Here is a 16619-nt window from a genome sequence, read left to right on the forward strand (position 1 = left end):
AATATAGATCTAAAATTGAAGTACATATTACTAGAAGCTGGAATAAATGCAGAAGTATAACAGTTGAAGTTCATGTTACTAGAAGCTGGAATAAAAACAGAAGTATAACACATAAAACAGAAGTAGATAAATCTAAAATGCTCACACTAGCAAAACTGGATTTTAAAACTGAAACACAGTATTATTTGTATTTATTTACTTGTTCCAGACCAGCACTTACAATATCTAAAGAACTAAAACTGAGTCTAATTCTCTGTATCATTGCATGATTACAATAAAAGACGTTGAATGTTAGCATATTGAAGCAAAAATTATTACGAAGGGATAAATTACGTATGTCAGGTAAAGTAGAAAATATACTTTTAGTAACGACTGGAGAAGGTAACACCAACAGAGTATTTCACTTAGAGAGAGGATTTAAGTGACTAAATGTGACAATATCAAGCAAAAATTTTAGAAATAGAAATTGAGTTGTTCCTTTACAAAGGAGAATCCAGGAGTACTGCCCCAGTTAAATCCTGGCACTACTGCAGAAACTTATGATATAGATAATAGTGTCAGTAGCACAAAGGAAACCACTGAAATAGTTAAAGTTTATTTCTGTGTATCACTTGTCACGATAATTTTGACATGTTTCGTTTTCTGTCCATTTTGAAATACAAACTATTTATTAGTGAGACTGTTTGCTCTGTTTATACGTTATACATAGCATCCTTGAAAGTTTTTGAAGACTTGATTTCATCACTGATGAGCAATTTTACTAATCCCATCATATCTCCGAGAAAAATTGTTTTAACGGAATTGATACAGTTCAAAACTCCATAATTTTGTATACTGTTGTATTAAAATCGGGCTTAGCAGCTCTTTGACAGACATTGATTAAACATAAGTTATTCATTATTGGCAGAATTAGGCATTAAAAGTGCCTGTAATGTGGTTTCTATCTGTAATAGAACCCCATTTGGATTTAAAGCAATTTTGTCGTATTAAAGTGTGATGATCACATGAGACAGCCTAGAATTTTTCTTTTCAGTGCGTAATATTATACAGCCATATAATCGTTGGTTTTATTTAACGTTTTATGTAGTTACGCTCAGCAGTTAATAATGTTCTGATGTCACAGTGACTCCTATGTAATGTAATATTGACTTCAGTGGATTACTGTTATACCTCTTTCTAGCCTTTTCCGGTGTCTCCACAGGGTCGATATGTTATTTCAGACTTGACAGCGTTAGTGGAAGTGTGTCGTTGGATAGAATTCCTGACGTCACTACTTCCTTCTATCTGCCTGCGTGTAGCTTTCATTTTCAAGTGTGAGAAAATTTTCCGAGTGTTTCTGTGTCTTGTATGGAGGCGCGACGTGGATAGTAGCATTGTGTTTACCTCGTCACATGTGTAAAACCATCTCAAAACCACATCCAGGCTGGTCATCAAGTCCATCACACACTGTTAATCCGCTGGGCGAATTTGCTCCGGGGACACCGCACATCCAGTTTTTCTTGAAGATATCCCAGCGGACCAGCGGACAAAATTCATAATTTTGGAAATAGAGGATCTTAGTCTCTTTTCAAAAAGGGAGTAAACAATTAGGATTCCTTGAATGTTACTATAAACCGATTTTCGTCATGGAACTCGAATTAAACACTTTTCATTTACCGCCTAATGTACAGTAAGTGAATAAAGCGTGAGACTAAACAAACTGTACTGAAATATATACATGTACACCGGAGTCCAAAATTAAAGCAACAAACGGAAATTTTGCAAGGTGCCGTTTATTTTGTCACAAAACAGTATAAACAGGTAATAGTAAAGTAGAAACAATGTAAAGGATACAGAAAGTAATCAACCGTAACATGCATAACGGTCGACAAAAGTGTTCTTCGTTTTATTCCAACTTAACGGTTTTGCACTCACATTCTGAGAACCAGCTAATGTGCTCAATATGGGGTGCGACCACCTCTGGCGTCAATACAGGCCTGACAACGGGGGGACACGCTGTGAATGATGTCATCAATCTCATGTTGACGTTTTTCTTGCATAGCTGCTCAGAAGACTTGGAGAGTGGTTGGAGGATGCTGACGCGATGCAACCCGTCTCCCTAGTGCACCCCACACATGCTCGATGCGATTCAAATAGAGAGAGCGAGCAGTCTCCTGTGTTGCATAAGGTCGAGCATTATCTTGCATATATACGAACCCTATTCTGTTGCCTTCCCTGACGTGTAATCTTGCTTATTATTTAGCAGAATGCTCTCATTTCGTCTACAGTTTTGATGTTAAGCTTCTCAGCATCCTACACAACTGTATCACTTCCATATCGGGAAGAATAAAGATTCAAACCCCTGTATAATTTTCAAGATTTATTTTTTTGTGATTTCTCTGGATCACTTTATAAAGATAAGCTGATATCAAGATTATTTCTTAAGGAACACATCTTTGTCAGTTGCTTTCAATTCACATTTGCAGGGTGTAAACGATAACTATTTATGACGTACCACAGTAGTGTACCTGAAGACGAGACGAATATCATGTGGGTATCTTGGGTTCCATCAAACCGGGAAAGACCTTCAAATTGACCCATAACAGTTACGTAAGCTATAGAGCCTGCGCACTGCGCGAGATTTTGGGTAAAATCACTCCTTGATTCTCAAAGACTCATCGTTCTTGCAGTTGCAAAAGTAAAACTGACACCTGTGTGGATTTTACTTCAAAATGTTCTGAATTCTACCAGCTTAAAATTAAAAATTAGATATTTTTCTTTGTCTCTCTTTCTCACTACGGAACTACTGTGCTCGTGTGGTTTATGTTTTGATCTAATTGTAACTGTAAAATACTTTACACATAACAGGTACAAAACTCTCTTTTCTTTTATTACTCCCAGGGTTTTAATTAACAACGTTAATGAAATAGCTGACTAAGCCGGAGGCGTCAGAGAGCGAGGGGATGTAGAAAATATCGCAAAAAGTGCATGTGCTGTAGCACTGGTGGCTTTTGTAGGTCGATTAGAGGTTGTGTCCCGGCTAGTGTCCTATATCAAGCTGTTTGTCACAGCTTCTCCCACATCACTGTTGTACGATGTAAAAAGCTGTCGTGTACTTTCTGTATAAGTCATTACGTCAATTGTTTTTTGCTAAACAAAATTTTGTAACATGTGTTATACTGTCTTCTTTCAACAGAACTTCTAAGCGTTTCTTTATGCCAAAACGACTACGTTATCTGTGATTCTTATCGTCTGCAAATTTTTCTTCTTGTTACGGAGTTTTCTTGTACTGCCTTCATCGTAGTAAGAGTGGTGACGAGCTACACCCTTCCTGATACCTTTCTTCACAAGAACCTGCCTTTCTTGCTTTTCAACTTTTACTAGTGAAGCAACTGGTACGGGTATGCTTATTCAAATACCGACATATGTAAACAGGTAGAATATGGCACTGCGGAGGGTAACGCCCATAGAAGACAACGAGTGTCTGGCGCAGTTATTAGAACGGTTACTGCTGCTGGAATGGCAGGTTTTTAAGGTTTAAGTGACTCTGAACGTGATTTTATAGTCGGTGCAGAAGCGATGGGACACAGCATCTCCGAGGCAGCGATGAAGTGGGGATTTTCCCGTACGAGCATTTCACGAGTGTACCATCAATGTCAGGACTCCGGTAAAACATCAGATCTCCGACGTAGCTGCATCCGCAAAAAGAAACTGCAAGAATGGGGCCAACGACGACCGAACAGGATCTTTCAGCGTGTTGCAGATTTCAATGCTGGGCCATCAACAAGTATTAGCATGCGAAAATTCAACGAAACATCATTGACATGGGCTTTCGGAGCCGAAGGCCCCTCGTGTATCCTTGATGACTGCACGACATAAAGTTTTACGCCTCACCTGTGGCCGCCAACACGTACATTGGACTGTTGATGACTGGAAACATGTTGCCTGGTCGGACGAGTCTCATTTCAAATTGTTCTGAGCAGATGGACGTGTATGGGTAACTGCACAAACTCATGACTCTATGGACCCTGCATGCCAGCAGCGGACTGTTCAAGCGGTGGAGGCTCTATAATGGTGTGGCGCGTGTGCAGTTGGAATGATATGTGCACCTGGAGCCATATGGGAGGCCTGATACGTCTAGACAGACTCTGACAGGTGACACATACGTAAGCGCCCTGTCTGATCACCTGCATCCATTCATGTCCATTGTGCATTCCGACTGATTTGAGCAATTCCAGCAGAACAATGCTATACCGCACAGATCCAGAATTGCTACAGAGTGTCTCCAGGACCACTCTTCCGAGTTTAAACACTTCCGGTGGCTACCAAACTCTCCAGACATGACCATTATTAAGCACATGTGGGATCCGTTGCAGCGTGCTGTTCAGAAGAGATCACCAACCCTTCGTACTCTTACAGGTTTATGGACAGCCCTGCAGGATTCTTGGTGTCAGTTCCCTAATCAGACATTAGCCAAGTCCATGCCAAGTAGTGTTGCGACACTTCTGCGTGCTCACCGGGGTCTTGCATGATATTAAGCAGGTGTACCGGTTTCTTTGGCCCTTCAGTGTATGTACAGGAATTGGATACGCATCCTAAACTCCTTTCTCATCCCTTTCCCTGGGCATCACCTCCTCTACCCTTTCCCTACCCGTTTCCTCCCCTCCCACCTAAATCCATCTCCTCTTGTCCCCTCACTCTGACTTTGGACCTTGTTCGCTGGTATTGGAAATGAAAGGGCGATTATGAATTGATGTCGATTAAGATGGATGGGTAAATCAGCGGGGTTGATCGGTACATGGGGTATGAGAGACGACGGCTGGTGGATCTTTGAGGACAGTGGTCCGCCACTTAGCTGAGTTGTAACCACGTCTCCCTGCTATGCTGAGGGACCAGGTTTGATTTCCAGCCGGGTTATAGATTTTCTCCGCCTAGGATTCAGTGTGGCCTAGTTCTCATCAACGTATCATCAACATCGGGACATAAGTAGCCCAATGTGGCTTCAGTTGAAAAGACCGGCGGACAAACGTGGGAACTCCCGGCCCTCAGTGCCATAGGATCATTTTACCTCACTGTTTAGTGAGGATAGTAGCTTAAAAGACAGTATTTCACCATGTTTTAATCTGCCAGTGGGTACGATTACAAGATTTCGAACGATTCAGATTCCTTACGAGTATTCTATTCATAAGCCGATAAATACAACTTTCCTGTTTCCTGTAGAACCGACAGCAAGGAAGAAATCAAAGCAGCTCTCTGTTATTTACGCAGTTTTTGCTTAAAATTGCCTAGGAAGAGAAGATTGAGTATGGGTGAAACAATTTATATAGTATTTTGCATGTCCAGCTATCACAGTTAAATCCAGTTGCAAGAAAGAAAACGAAATTGCACGTTTTCACAGTACAGCATAACATTTTCTTCCTCACAATCGATTTAAACAGGAACCATGTACAATGGCGTTAAAAAATGTGTGTCTATAGTCATCTGAATATTTCTTGCTTCTCGTCTAAATATTTGAAGCAAATCGCTTAACAAGCTTTCAGCATATTTGCTAACAACATATCCCTTTGATATATATTCTTGCGTTGTATGTATTAAAATATATAACCTATTTCTTTCTGAAAGGTTAGTAGAGTACAGTGTAAAAATTTGATGTAAACTGGTGAAGAACATTCGGAAGGTTACTATTAACACCCGTTCAATAATATACAGGGTGTTACAAAAAGGTACGGCCAAACTTTCAGGAAACATTCCTCACACACAAAGAAAGAAAATATGTTATGTGAACATGTGTCCAGAAACGCTTAATTTCCATGTTAGAGCTCATTTTAGTTTCGTCAGTATGTACTGTACTTCCTCGATTCACCGCCAGTTGGCCCAATTGAAGGAAGGTAATGTTGACTTCGGTGCTTGTGTTGACATGCGACTCATTGCTCTACAATACTAGCATCAAGCACATCAGTACGTAGTATCAACAGGTGAGTGTTCATCACGAACGTGGTTTTGCAGTCAGTCCAATGTTTACAAACACGGAGTTGGCAGATGCCCATTTGATGTATGGATTAGCACAGGGCAATAGCCGTGGCGCGGTACGTTTGTATCGAGACAGATTTCCAGAACGAAGATGTCCCGACAGGAAGACGTTCGAAGAAATTGATCGGCGTCTTAGGGAGCACGCAACATTCCAGCATATGACTCGCGACTGGGGAGGACCTAGAACGACGAGGACACCTGCAATGGACGAGGCAACTCTTCGTGCAGTTGACGATAACCCTAATGTCAGCGTCAGAGAAGTTGCTGCCGTACAAGGTAACGTTGACCACGTCACTGTATGGAGAGTGCTACAGGAGAACCAGTTGTTTCCGTACCATGTACAGCGTGTGCAGGCACTATCAGCAGCTGATTGGCCTCCACGGGTACACTTCTGCGAATGGTTCATCCAACAATGTGTCAATCCTCATTTCAATGCAGATGTTCTCTTTACGGATGAGGCTTCATTCCAACGTGATCAAATTGTAAATTTTCACAATCAACATGTGTGGGCTGACGAGAATCCGCATGCAATTGTGCAATCACGTCATCAACACAGATTTTCTGTGAACGTTTGGGCAGGCATTGTTGGTGATGTCTCCATTGGGACCCATGTTCTTCCACCTACGCTCAATGGAGCACGTTATCATGATTTCATACGGGATACTCTACCTGTGCTGCTAGAAGATGTGCCTTTAAACATGTGGTTCATGCACGATGGAGCTCCTGCACATTTCAGTCGAAGTATTCGTACGCTTCTTAACAACAGATTCGGTGACCGATGGATTGGTAGAGGCGGACCAATTCCATTGCCTCCACGCTGTCCTGACCTCAACCCTCTTGAATTTCATTTATGGGGGGCATTTGAAAGCTCTTGTCTACGCAACCCCGGTACCAAATGTAGAGACTCTTCGTCCTCGTATTGTGGACGGCTGTAATACAATATGCCATTCTCCAGGGCTGCATCAGCGCATCAGGGATTCCATGCGACGGAGGGTGGATGCATGTATTCTCGCTAACGGAGGACTTTTTGAACATTTCCTGTAACAAAGTGTTTGAAGTCACGCTGGCACGTTCTGTTGCTGTGTGTTTCCATTCCATGATTAATGTGATTTGAAGAGAAGTAATAAAATGAGCTCTAACATGGAAAGTATGCGTTTCCAGACACATGACCACATAACATATTTTCTTTCTTTGTGTGTGAGGAATGTTTCCTGAAAGTTTGGCCGTACCTTTTTGTAACATCCTGGTGGTCAATCACGCATTTGAGAGATTTTGCTAATAACCCTTCTCTATTATATATGTAAGAAAAATATGACTTAAGTTTATTAGTGCATCGTGCAAAAATTTCAAGTGAATCACTCAAATACTTCTCGAGGTTTTTGGTATACAGTGTTAAAACACGATTTGTCTTTATATAATAGTTCGGATTACTCCCGCTTGACTTTTGTCTATATTTCGAATTGCTAGTGTGCCTCCGTATTGGAGCCGACTCGCTTCAGCGTTTTTGTAGCACGACGGCCATTGGTGCACTGCGCAGGTTGCCGGGCTCTGCGCTGGAGGCGCTGCTGGAGCTGACGCAAGACCGGCGCCTGCTGCGGGAGGAGATCGCCACGCTGCTGCTGGCCGGCCAGGACACCACGGCCACCGCCATCTGCTTCGCGCTCCAGCTACTCGCCCTCCACCCAGAGGTTAGCCAGGCAACAGCAATACAACTTTAAGGCAGTGTTCGTCACGGTACTAGTGCCAAATTATACGCTTTTTTCATTGTTACTGTGTGTCATTCAATCTGCCAGTAACTTTCTTTCACGTTAATGGGTGACAGACGTTTTTGTAAAGTTCTGTATAACATTAAAGGTCTACCAGTTTGGTGTACGTTAGTATTAAATATTAGCAAGTGGTAGTTAAGAAATTGCAGGATCTGTTCAATGAAATGAACTGCCTACTAAGTACAGTAAATCGAAGACAGACAAAAATAATGAGAAGTGGTAGAAATGAGAAACTTAACATCAAGACTGGTGATCACCAAGTAGACGAAGTTAAGGTGTTGTGTTACACAGGCAGTAAAATAATTCATGACAGACGGAGCAAGCAGGACATAAAAGTAGAGTAACACTGGTAAAAATCACATTCCTGATCAAGAGAAATGAACTAGTATCAAGCATAGCTTTAATCTGAGCAAGAATATTCTTAGAATACACGTTTGGATCAAAGTATTGTAGTGAAACATGGGCTATGGGAAAACCGGAATGGAAGAAGATCGAAGTGTCTAAGATGTAGTGATACGGAAGGATGTTGAAAATTAGATAGACTGATAAGGCAAGGAACGATAAGGTTCTCCACAGAATCAGCGAGTAAAGGAATATATGGAAAACACTGGCAAGAAGGAGGGACATGATGGTAAGACATCTGTTAAGATCTCAGGAAAAATCTTTCATGGTACTGGAGAGAGTTGTAGACAGTAAACACTATAGATCAAGACAAAGATTGGAATACATCCACCAAATAATCGAGGACATAGGTTGCAAGTTCTACTTTGACATTAAGAAGTTGACACAAGAAAGTAATTCGTGGCAGGCCGCATCAAATTAGTCAGAAGACTGATGACTTAAAAATAAAGTAGTATTAATGTGTTCAGAGTCCAGTGCAAACATGAGTCACCTTTGTTTGATACCACCAATACTGGGTTATTATATGAACTAACAGCCAATTTTATGACAGCCTTTTGTAATATCATCTAAGTTTCTGCTTCCATTCCGTCTTTGTAAATTGATGGTATTACACAAGGCTTACCAAAGTATTTTATATGCTCCTTGACTTTAAACTGATAAGAAAAACATTTAATAGTAGTCACATGTTCTGAAAATACTGAAGAAACATCGTAACACACTTACTAAGTGAATCTTCCTGGCAGATTACAACTGTCTGCCGGACCGAGACTCGAACTCCCGAGTTCGCGTCTCGGTCCAGCACACAGTTTTAATCTGCCAGGAAGTTTTATATCAGCGCACACTCCGCTGCAAAGTGAAAATCTCATTCTGGACACTTACTAAGCCTTCCGTAACTATTTCATCTGCCTCCTAAACACAAAGAACCTTATTTTCTATTTCTTGCAAAGAGCATATACCCTTTTCAAATTTCACGAGTAGAACTGCTTGAGGATTATTCTCACTTCTAAGAAACTCTGGAACAGGTGACAACTCAGATATGCTGAGAAACTTTAGACAGCTGTTTGAATTCTTTCAACTCGCTGTAGGTTCATAACAATTTAATCACAGATTTTCTGTTCATCAAATTCAATTTCCTCTAACTCAAGTTCAACATTGTTCGGTGTACAGACACAAAGTTCAGTTTCATTATTGCTTTCGTTACCAGTTTTTGACAACAAAAGAATTCGCTGAAAACTTGTGTCCTTGATGTTTAACTCACACTCCTTACGTTTACACCTCTACACTTTTTCCAATGATTTTCCACTTATTTCATAGTTTCTTGTTTCTCATTTGGCAATACTTCCGTCACATCTTCAAAACTTAGCATATTTAACTGATCACATCCATTATTTAACACTTCTACAGCTATAGTATCATTATCATTCTTGTGACTACCATGATTGTGAGCAAACTTCCTCTGGTTCCAGTAACCTCTTCCTCTTCTAACATTATCGTTATGGCCTCGGTCAGAAAATTCCCCACTGCCTCCAACTGCAATTTTCATACCTATTTCTGTGAGAATCAATAGGTTCAAGTTCATAATTATGATTCTGCTGCGGTTTGGGCTCTGGATATTGAAATAGATTTGTTTCTCTCCCCCAGTTGGATAACTTCCCAATATCATTCTCATGCTGTTGCACTAAACTCTTAAATGCCTTTAGATCATTATTGCGATGTCTGGCAAGAGTAATTAGCTGCAGTCATGAGAGAACTTCAGTAAACAAATTTGAATCAACTGAGTGGGATTATATTTTTTATATAGAAATTGATTTTTAAAAAGCATATTTTGAAATAAACATGTTGGGTTCATAAAATGAGAATGACTAAAGTTTTGCATCATGAGTACTCCGTGTTTGACATGGCCTGGAATTCCTTCAGACCAATACACACACGAATAAGTATCAAATTCTACACACAAATCTCAATTTCTAGCCAATGTTCATGGATATAGCAGGATCACTCTTTAAATATCCACAAAGATGTTAAATTTTGTGACCAATAGGCCAAGTGGGAGGAAGAGCAAAATAAAACTCTTCTAACCAGGCATGTCGACAAATGTTATGAAAGACTACGGTTGATGTACTGATAGAAAATGGTTGTAATCAAACCTGGGCATTTCTTCTCCATTCATCATTTCCTGACTAAATTGTTTCCTAGTATGGCGAGTCTGCTTCTTCTCATAATTATATTCTGGTTTTGGTTCATCTTCTTGGCCTGTCATAGTCTTCATTGGACACCTGTTTTCAGACATAGCAGTTATTCCTTGAGACTGTCAAAAAGTTGTTTTTATGTCTTCGAAACTCTCTGTTCTGTATCAAGGCCTAATTGCTCTCTCCTCCTATTACTTTCATTCTGTACATCTTTAATGCATAGAAGTGATCTAACTGGTTCAGAATCACCAGCACCAGCTAGCACTGAACTCCACTTAACACTAACAGACCTCTGCACTACAGCAGCCCACGTTCATTAATATTGGTAAAATCTTTTGGCACCCCTTCCCTGTTCCCTGAAATTTCCGTTTTGTCATTCAGTTTTAAGGCTTCGTCAAGGCTGAGTAAAATAGTATCAGGACTAGCTACCTGTTCCTTAATTTGAACCAACCTTTCTTAGTTTTGACAGCATGTGACCTAGTTGAAATTTCTGTCATACCTTTCGCCTGTTACTCTCATAAACCATTTAAATCTCTGTGCAATGACTTACATTGATCTTCCGTTGCTTCCCTTAACTGAAACTGTCTTTACCCTACAACATCAAGTTTGTTCTTAACAGTAATGGTTATCCCATCGTATTCAAATTGTAGCTCTCCCCTCATCTTATTTGTGAGCTCGTTTAATTTACCCAAAATACATTTCCCAACAGATTGAAATTTATCTTCCAAATTTTGGATTTGTTCTTTTAATTCTGATGTACTTACTCCCTGCACGCCACTTATTCACTTAAACTATCTGTGATAGCCTTTTGTTCTTTGTACTAGTCCCTCCTCGTTTGTTTATCTGAACTGCGAGTAAAAATAAAATCATATTTATGTCCTGATCAAAACTAACTTGTTGAACTCGGATAACATTCTAATGTTCACCTTGAATACCAGTGGGAACTTCAGGTTCACAAGTGCTAGTGGAGTAAACAATACAGAGCAACTTGCTTCTGTTCCAACACCAGCATTACTGATCTCGGTCACAACGGCCGGCGCACACAGTATCAGCTGACGTCAGCAACATAGAGACAATGTTGATTTCCTTTTTATGTGCCCCAACTTCCCATTTATTACCCTAAAAAGCTGAGTCAGCGAAATCTGTTATGTTTCAGATGTCAACCTCAGGTATTACTATTCATTGCAAAGTTCTTGAAATACGTTATTCCAGAAAAAAATAAAGAAGGAAATAATAGTGTGGAAATTTTTTGCTATATAACAAATGTTTCATAATTATAAATTCCCTTTACACTACGTCTGTGGTATTTTTTTGTCATCAGACTACCGGTTTCGGTCTATAATGACCATCTTCAGATCTGTTTTATGAAAACATGTCCGAATATACTGGAGCCATAATGGCTCATGATAAAAAATTTGTGACCATAGACATGAAGTAACGTAAATTTATTCTATACTCGGATCACTGTTCAATTCACTACTACGTTGCAGCTTGTTTCTCATTATTATTATTTTTTTGTGTTATATTTTTTTACCAAACCTGTACTCCATCTTATCTAGGTAATCCTTCACTGCATAGAATGTATTGCTTAATAGGTGGTTTTTAATACCATTTTTAAACACGTTTCGTTTACTAATCTCATTAATCTCCTTAGGCAATTTACCGAACAGTTTTATGTCTTTGTAGACAGTGCTGTCTTGAGTTTTATGTTTATTCTATCTTGGTAAATGTGAATTCAGTCTAAATCTTGTTGCAGGGACATAGACACAGCTGTTTGTACAGTAATTTATTTTTTATGTTTACTTGGTAAATATACTCGCATGGTGTAGTTGAAATTTTCAGCATTTTTATGTAACTTTATAGTGAGTTCGATTGTATTTTTGGTTATTATTGTTACAGCCCTTTCGTCCACTCTGAAAACTGTACTCCAGTTTATGCATTTGTTCTCCAGAAAAGAATTCCATAGCTAAGAACTGAGTGTGCATACGAATAGTATGTAGCTAATGATGCTGGTTGATACACGCTGTTGATAGGACTTTGACAGAGTAACATGTTGATGATATTGTTTGCAAGTATCTTCGTGTATCCAGATAACTTCAACTGAGAATCGACATTCAACCCTAGAAATTTTCCATTTGTTGTAGAACCTATAGAGATGCCATATACATTTCATTTAACAGCGTCATTTTCTCTCTTCAAACAGAAAATTCTGAAACTTTTCTTTTAGTGTCCTTTTATTGCTTGATGACCGACTATAAACGTGAAGGTTTCATTAGATCCTTCCACAAGGAATTCATTTGTTCACACAGTGACTATAATACTGCTGTAATTTGCAAAGAGATTTTTCCCATGAATAACAACGCTATTGGGAAGTTGTACAAAAATAGGGAAACAGCGCGAGAAATGTATGCTTCAACGTAAATGCATATGCTAGCGAAGCCTAGAGGTTGTGCTGTTGCATTTGATGGTGGACAACTCGTATAAGTTTCCTCAGTACTGTTTCAAGGAGGAGTCGTGCTCAGAACGTTGTTCTGTATAGTTGTGAGTGCATTGTGTCGGAGGTAAGTGATTTGAACATGAGCAAATCGTTGGCACTCGTATGGAGGTTGCTTCCATAACTAAGATAGCCGAAGTGTTTAATGTTTCAAGGGCACTACATCGAAGGTTTGTGGCATATATTGGTAAAGCGGAAGAAAACATCATCCACTAACTCACAAGTGCAGAAGTCTTCAAACCTGGAGTAAGAAGTAATGGAAGAGAGTAATTTAGTCGGATGAGTCCTGTTTCACATTGTCTCCAATATCTGGCCGACTTTGCGTCTCGCAAGAGTGAAACATGGCGGCGGTTTGGTGATGATTTTGACAGCCATATCGTAGTATTCCACGAGCCCCACCGTTACCCACCAAGGTCGCGTTTCTGCTAAGGATTCTGTGACCGTTTTGGTTCACCAGGCCAATCCCATGGTACGCTGTTTGTTCTCCAATGGTGGTGATGTGTTCCCAGACGACAGAATCCCTGCCGACGCATGTCGATCCTCCATGAGAGGTTTGTGAGCACGTAGGCAAATTTTCGCTTCTTCTCTGGGAGCAGATCTCAATCGTTTGTGGTCAGCTTTGGAGAGAAGGGTGCATGGTCGTTGTGCATCACCTCTGTCATCGTCACCTGAATTTGCTGCTATTTCGGAGGAAGACTGGCATAAGATTCCTTTGCAAACCATACAGGACCTACATGTATAGAATCTGAGGCACCTGGATGCTGATTTAAGTGCTACCGGTTTTCCTGCGCCGTATTAGGCTTGGTAATGTTTTGTATTTTTGGTGAATCCCTACGTAATATTTTTGTCCACACCCTACATGTCAGGAACAGTATTGGTCCTACTACGCTGCCCTGAGGGACCCCTGCATTAATTCTGTGCACTGCTACCAGATCCAGGAGGAGGCGGCGTGGGATGAGGCGCTGCAGGAGCGCGTGGTGCGCGAGACGCTGCGGTTGTTCCCGCCCAGTCCGCTGCTGTCGCGCGAGCTGACCGCAGATGTGCAGCTGCCGGCCACCGACGACCATGGCCCGCTGGTGCTGCCCGCGGGCAGCTCCGCTGTCGTCTGCGCGCTGTTCCTGCACAGGGACCCCGCCGTCTGGGACGACCCGCACGCCTTCCGACCAGACAGGTGATCTTTCTTTCATCCAATAATACCACTATAGTTAAAAGACCGACTTCACATACACTGTTGAGCCGAAACGCTATGATCAGAACACGAATTTTCATGTAGCATCAAACCTTCAAACGTGTATTCATTCATGCAATGTCATATTGTTAATCGCGTTCTATGAGGTAGTAAAACAACAAAAATGTGCGATATTAAAATTCAGTTCTGCATAGTTGGAAAAACAGTCGTACGACAAAAAAACAATGATCTACATCTACATTTATACTCCGCAAGCCACCCAACGGTGTGTGGCGGAGGGCACTTAACGTGCCACTGTCATTACCTCCCTTTCCTGTTCCAGTTGCGTATGGTTCGCGGAAAGAACGACTGCCGGAAAGGCTTCGTGCGCGCTGGAATCTCTCTAATTTTACACTCGTGACTTCTTTGGGAGGTATAAGTAGGGGGAAGCAATATATTCGATACCTCATCCAAAAACGCACCCTCTCGAAAACTGGACAGCAAACTACACCGCGATGCAGAGCGCCTCTCTAGCAGAGTCTGCCACTGCAGTTTGCTAAACATCTCCGTAACGCTATCATGCTTTCCAAATAACTTTGTGACGAATCGTGCCGCTCTTTCTTGTCTTCTCTATCTCCTCCGTCAACCCGACCTGGCACGGATCCCACACTGATGAGCAATACTCAAGCATAGGTCGAACGAGCGTTTTTAAGCCACGTCCTTTGTTGAGGGACTACATTTTCTAAGGACTCTCCCAATGAATCTCAACCTGGTACCCGTCTTACCGCACGCATACTCCCAGATATTTTACAGAAGTAACTGCTACCAGTGTTTGTTCCTCTATCATAAAATTATACAATAAAGGATCCTTCTTTCTATGTATTCACAATACTTTACATTTGTCTATTTTAAGGGTCAGTTGCCACTCCCTGCACCAAGTGCATATCCGCTGGAGATATTCCTGCATTTCGCTACAATTTTCTAATGCTGCAACTTCTCTGTATACTACAGCAACATCCGCGAAAAGCCGCATGGAACTTCCGACACTATCTACTAGGTCATTTACATGTATTGTGAAAAGCAATGGCCCTATAACACTCATCTGTGGCACGCCGCAGGTTACTTTAACGTGAGGTTACTTTAACGTCTGTAGACGTCTCTCCATTGAGAACAACATGCTGTGTTCTGTTTGCCAAAAACTCTACAATCCAGCCACACAGCTGGTCTGATATTCCGTAGGCTCTTCCTTTGTTTATCAGGCGACAGTGCGGAACTGTATCGAACGCCTTCCGGAAGTCAAGGAAAATGGCATCCACCTGGGAACCTGTATCTAATATTTTCTGGGTCTCATGAACAAATAAAGCGAGTTGGGTCTCACATGATCGCTGTTTCCGGAATCCATGTTGATTCCTGCAGATTAGATTCTGGGTTTCCAGAAACGACATAATACGTGAGCAAAAACCATGTTCTAAAATTCTACAACAGATCGACGTGAGAGATATGGGTCTATAGTTTTGCCCATCTGCTCGACGATCCTTCTTGAAGATTGGGACTACCTGTGCTCTTTTTCTAATCATTTAAAACCTTCCGTTCCTCTAGAGGCTTGCGTTACACAGCTGTTAGAAGGGGGGCAAGTTCTTTCGCATACTCTCTGTAGAATCGAATTGGTATCCCGTCCGGTCCAGTGGACTTTCCTTAACGTAAAGAAATAAAATTTCGGATTACATTTGTTTAAGTAACATATTTAAATGATCAACATTGTAAGATCACTGATTAACATAATTACGAGGTAAGTCATTGCAAATGTTGGAAGCAAGCGCGTAAACGTGCGTTTAGTGTGTTGTACGTGTGCCGCATGTCAGTTTGTGGGATGGAGCTTCACGCCTGTTCCACTTGGTCGGTCAATACAGGAACGCTCAATGCTATTTGTGGATGAAGTTGATGTTGTCGTCCGATGATGTCCCATATGTGCTCCATTGGAGGCACATTTGATGACCGGCGGCCGCGGTGGCCTAGCGGTTCTAAACACTTCAGTCCGGAACAGAGCGACTGCTATGGTCGCATGTTCGAATCCTGCCTCGGGCATGAATGCTTGTGATGTCCTTAGGTTATTTAGGTTTAAGTAGTTCTAAATTCTAGGGGACTGATGAACTCAGAAGTTATGTCTCATAGCGCTCAGAGCCATTTGAACCATTTGATGACCGAGCAGTCCAAGGCAACATCTCGACACGCTGTAGAGCATCTTGGGTCGTAACAGTGGTATGTGGGCGAGTGTTAGCCTGTCGGAATGCACCACCTGGAATTCTGTTCGTGAATGTCATCAGAACATGTCGAATCACAAACCTGACGTACAAATCTGCAGGAGGGGTGCGTGGGATAACCACGACAATGCTCCCGCTGCCACACGAATTCGCACCCCGGACCATAAGGCTAGGTATAGGTCCAGAGAGTCTAGCAGGCAGACAGGTTGATACAGGTCCTCAACTGGGCTTCTTCTAACCAACACATGGCCCCATTTAGACACACAATACAACAGTTTGTTGAATCACGTTGGAATGTATATCACATACTAAAGTCTACAGTCCCTAAGA

General features: G+C 41.4%; 1 protein-coding gene across 1 annotated transcript in view; it reads left to right on the forward strand.

Annotated features, from left to right (window-relative positions):
- LOC126272901 (cytochrome P450 4C1-like) overlaps positions 1 to 16619 on the forward strand; it is a 270136-nt gene that overhangs the window by 211651 nt on the left and 41866 nt on the right. The window contains exons 6-7 of the mRNA XM_049976165.1: positions 7547 to 7697; positions 13793 to 14031. Of these exons, the coding sequence (XP_049832122.1) occupies positions 7547 to 7697; positions 13793 to 14031 (390 nt within the window). The remainder of the gene's footprint in view (positions 1 to 7546; positions 7698 to 13792; positions 14032 to 16619) is intronic.

This window comes from Schistocerca gregaria, chromosome 5 (genome assembly GCF_023897955.1).
Source record: "Schistocerca gregaria isolate iqSchGreg1 chromosome 5, iqSchGreg1.2, whole genome shotgun sequence".
NCBI classification, from domain to species: domain Eukaryota; kingdom Metazoa; phylum Arthropoda; class Insecta; order Orthoptera; family Acrididae; genus Schistocerca; species Schistocerca gregaria.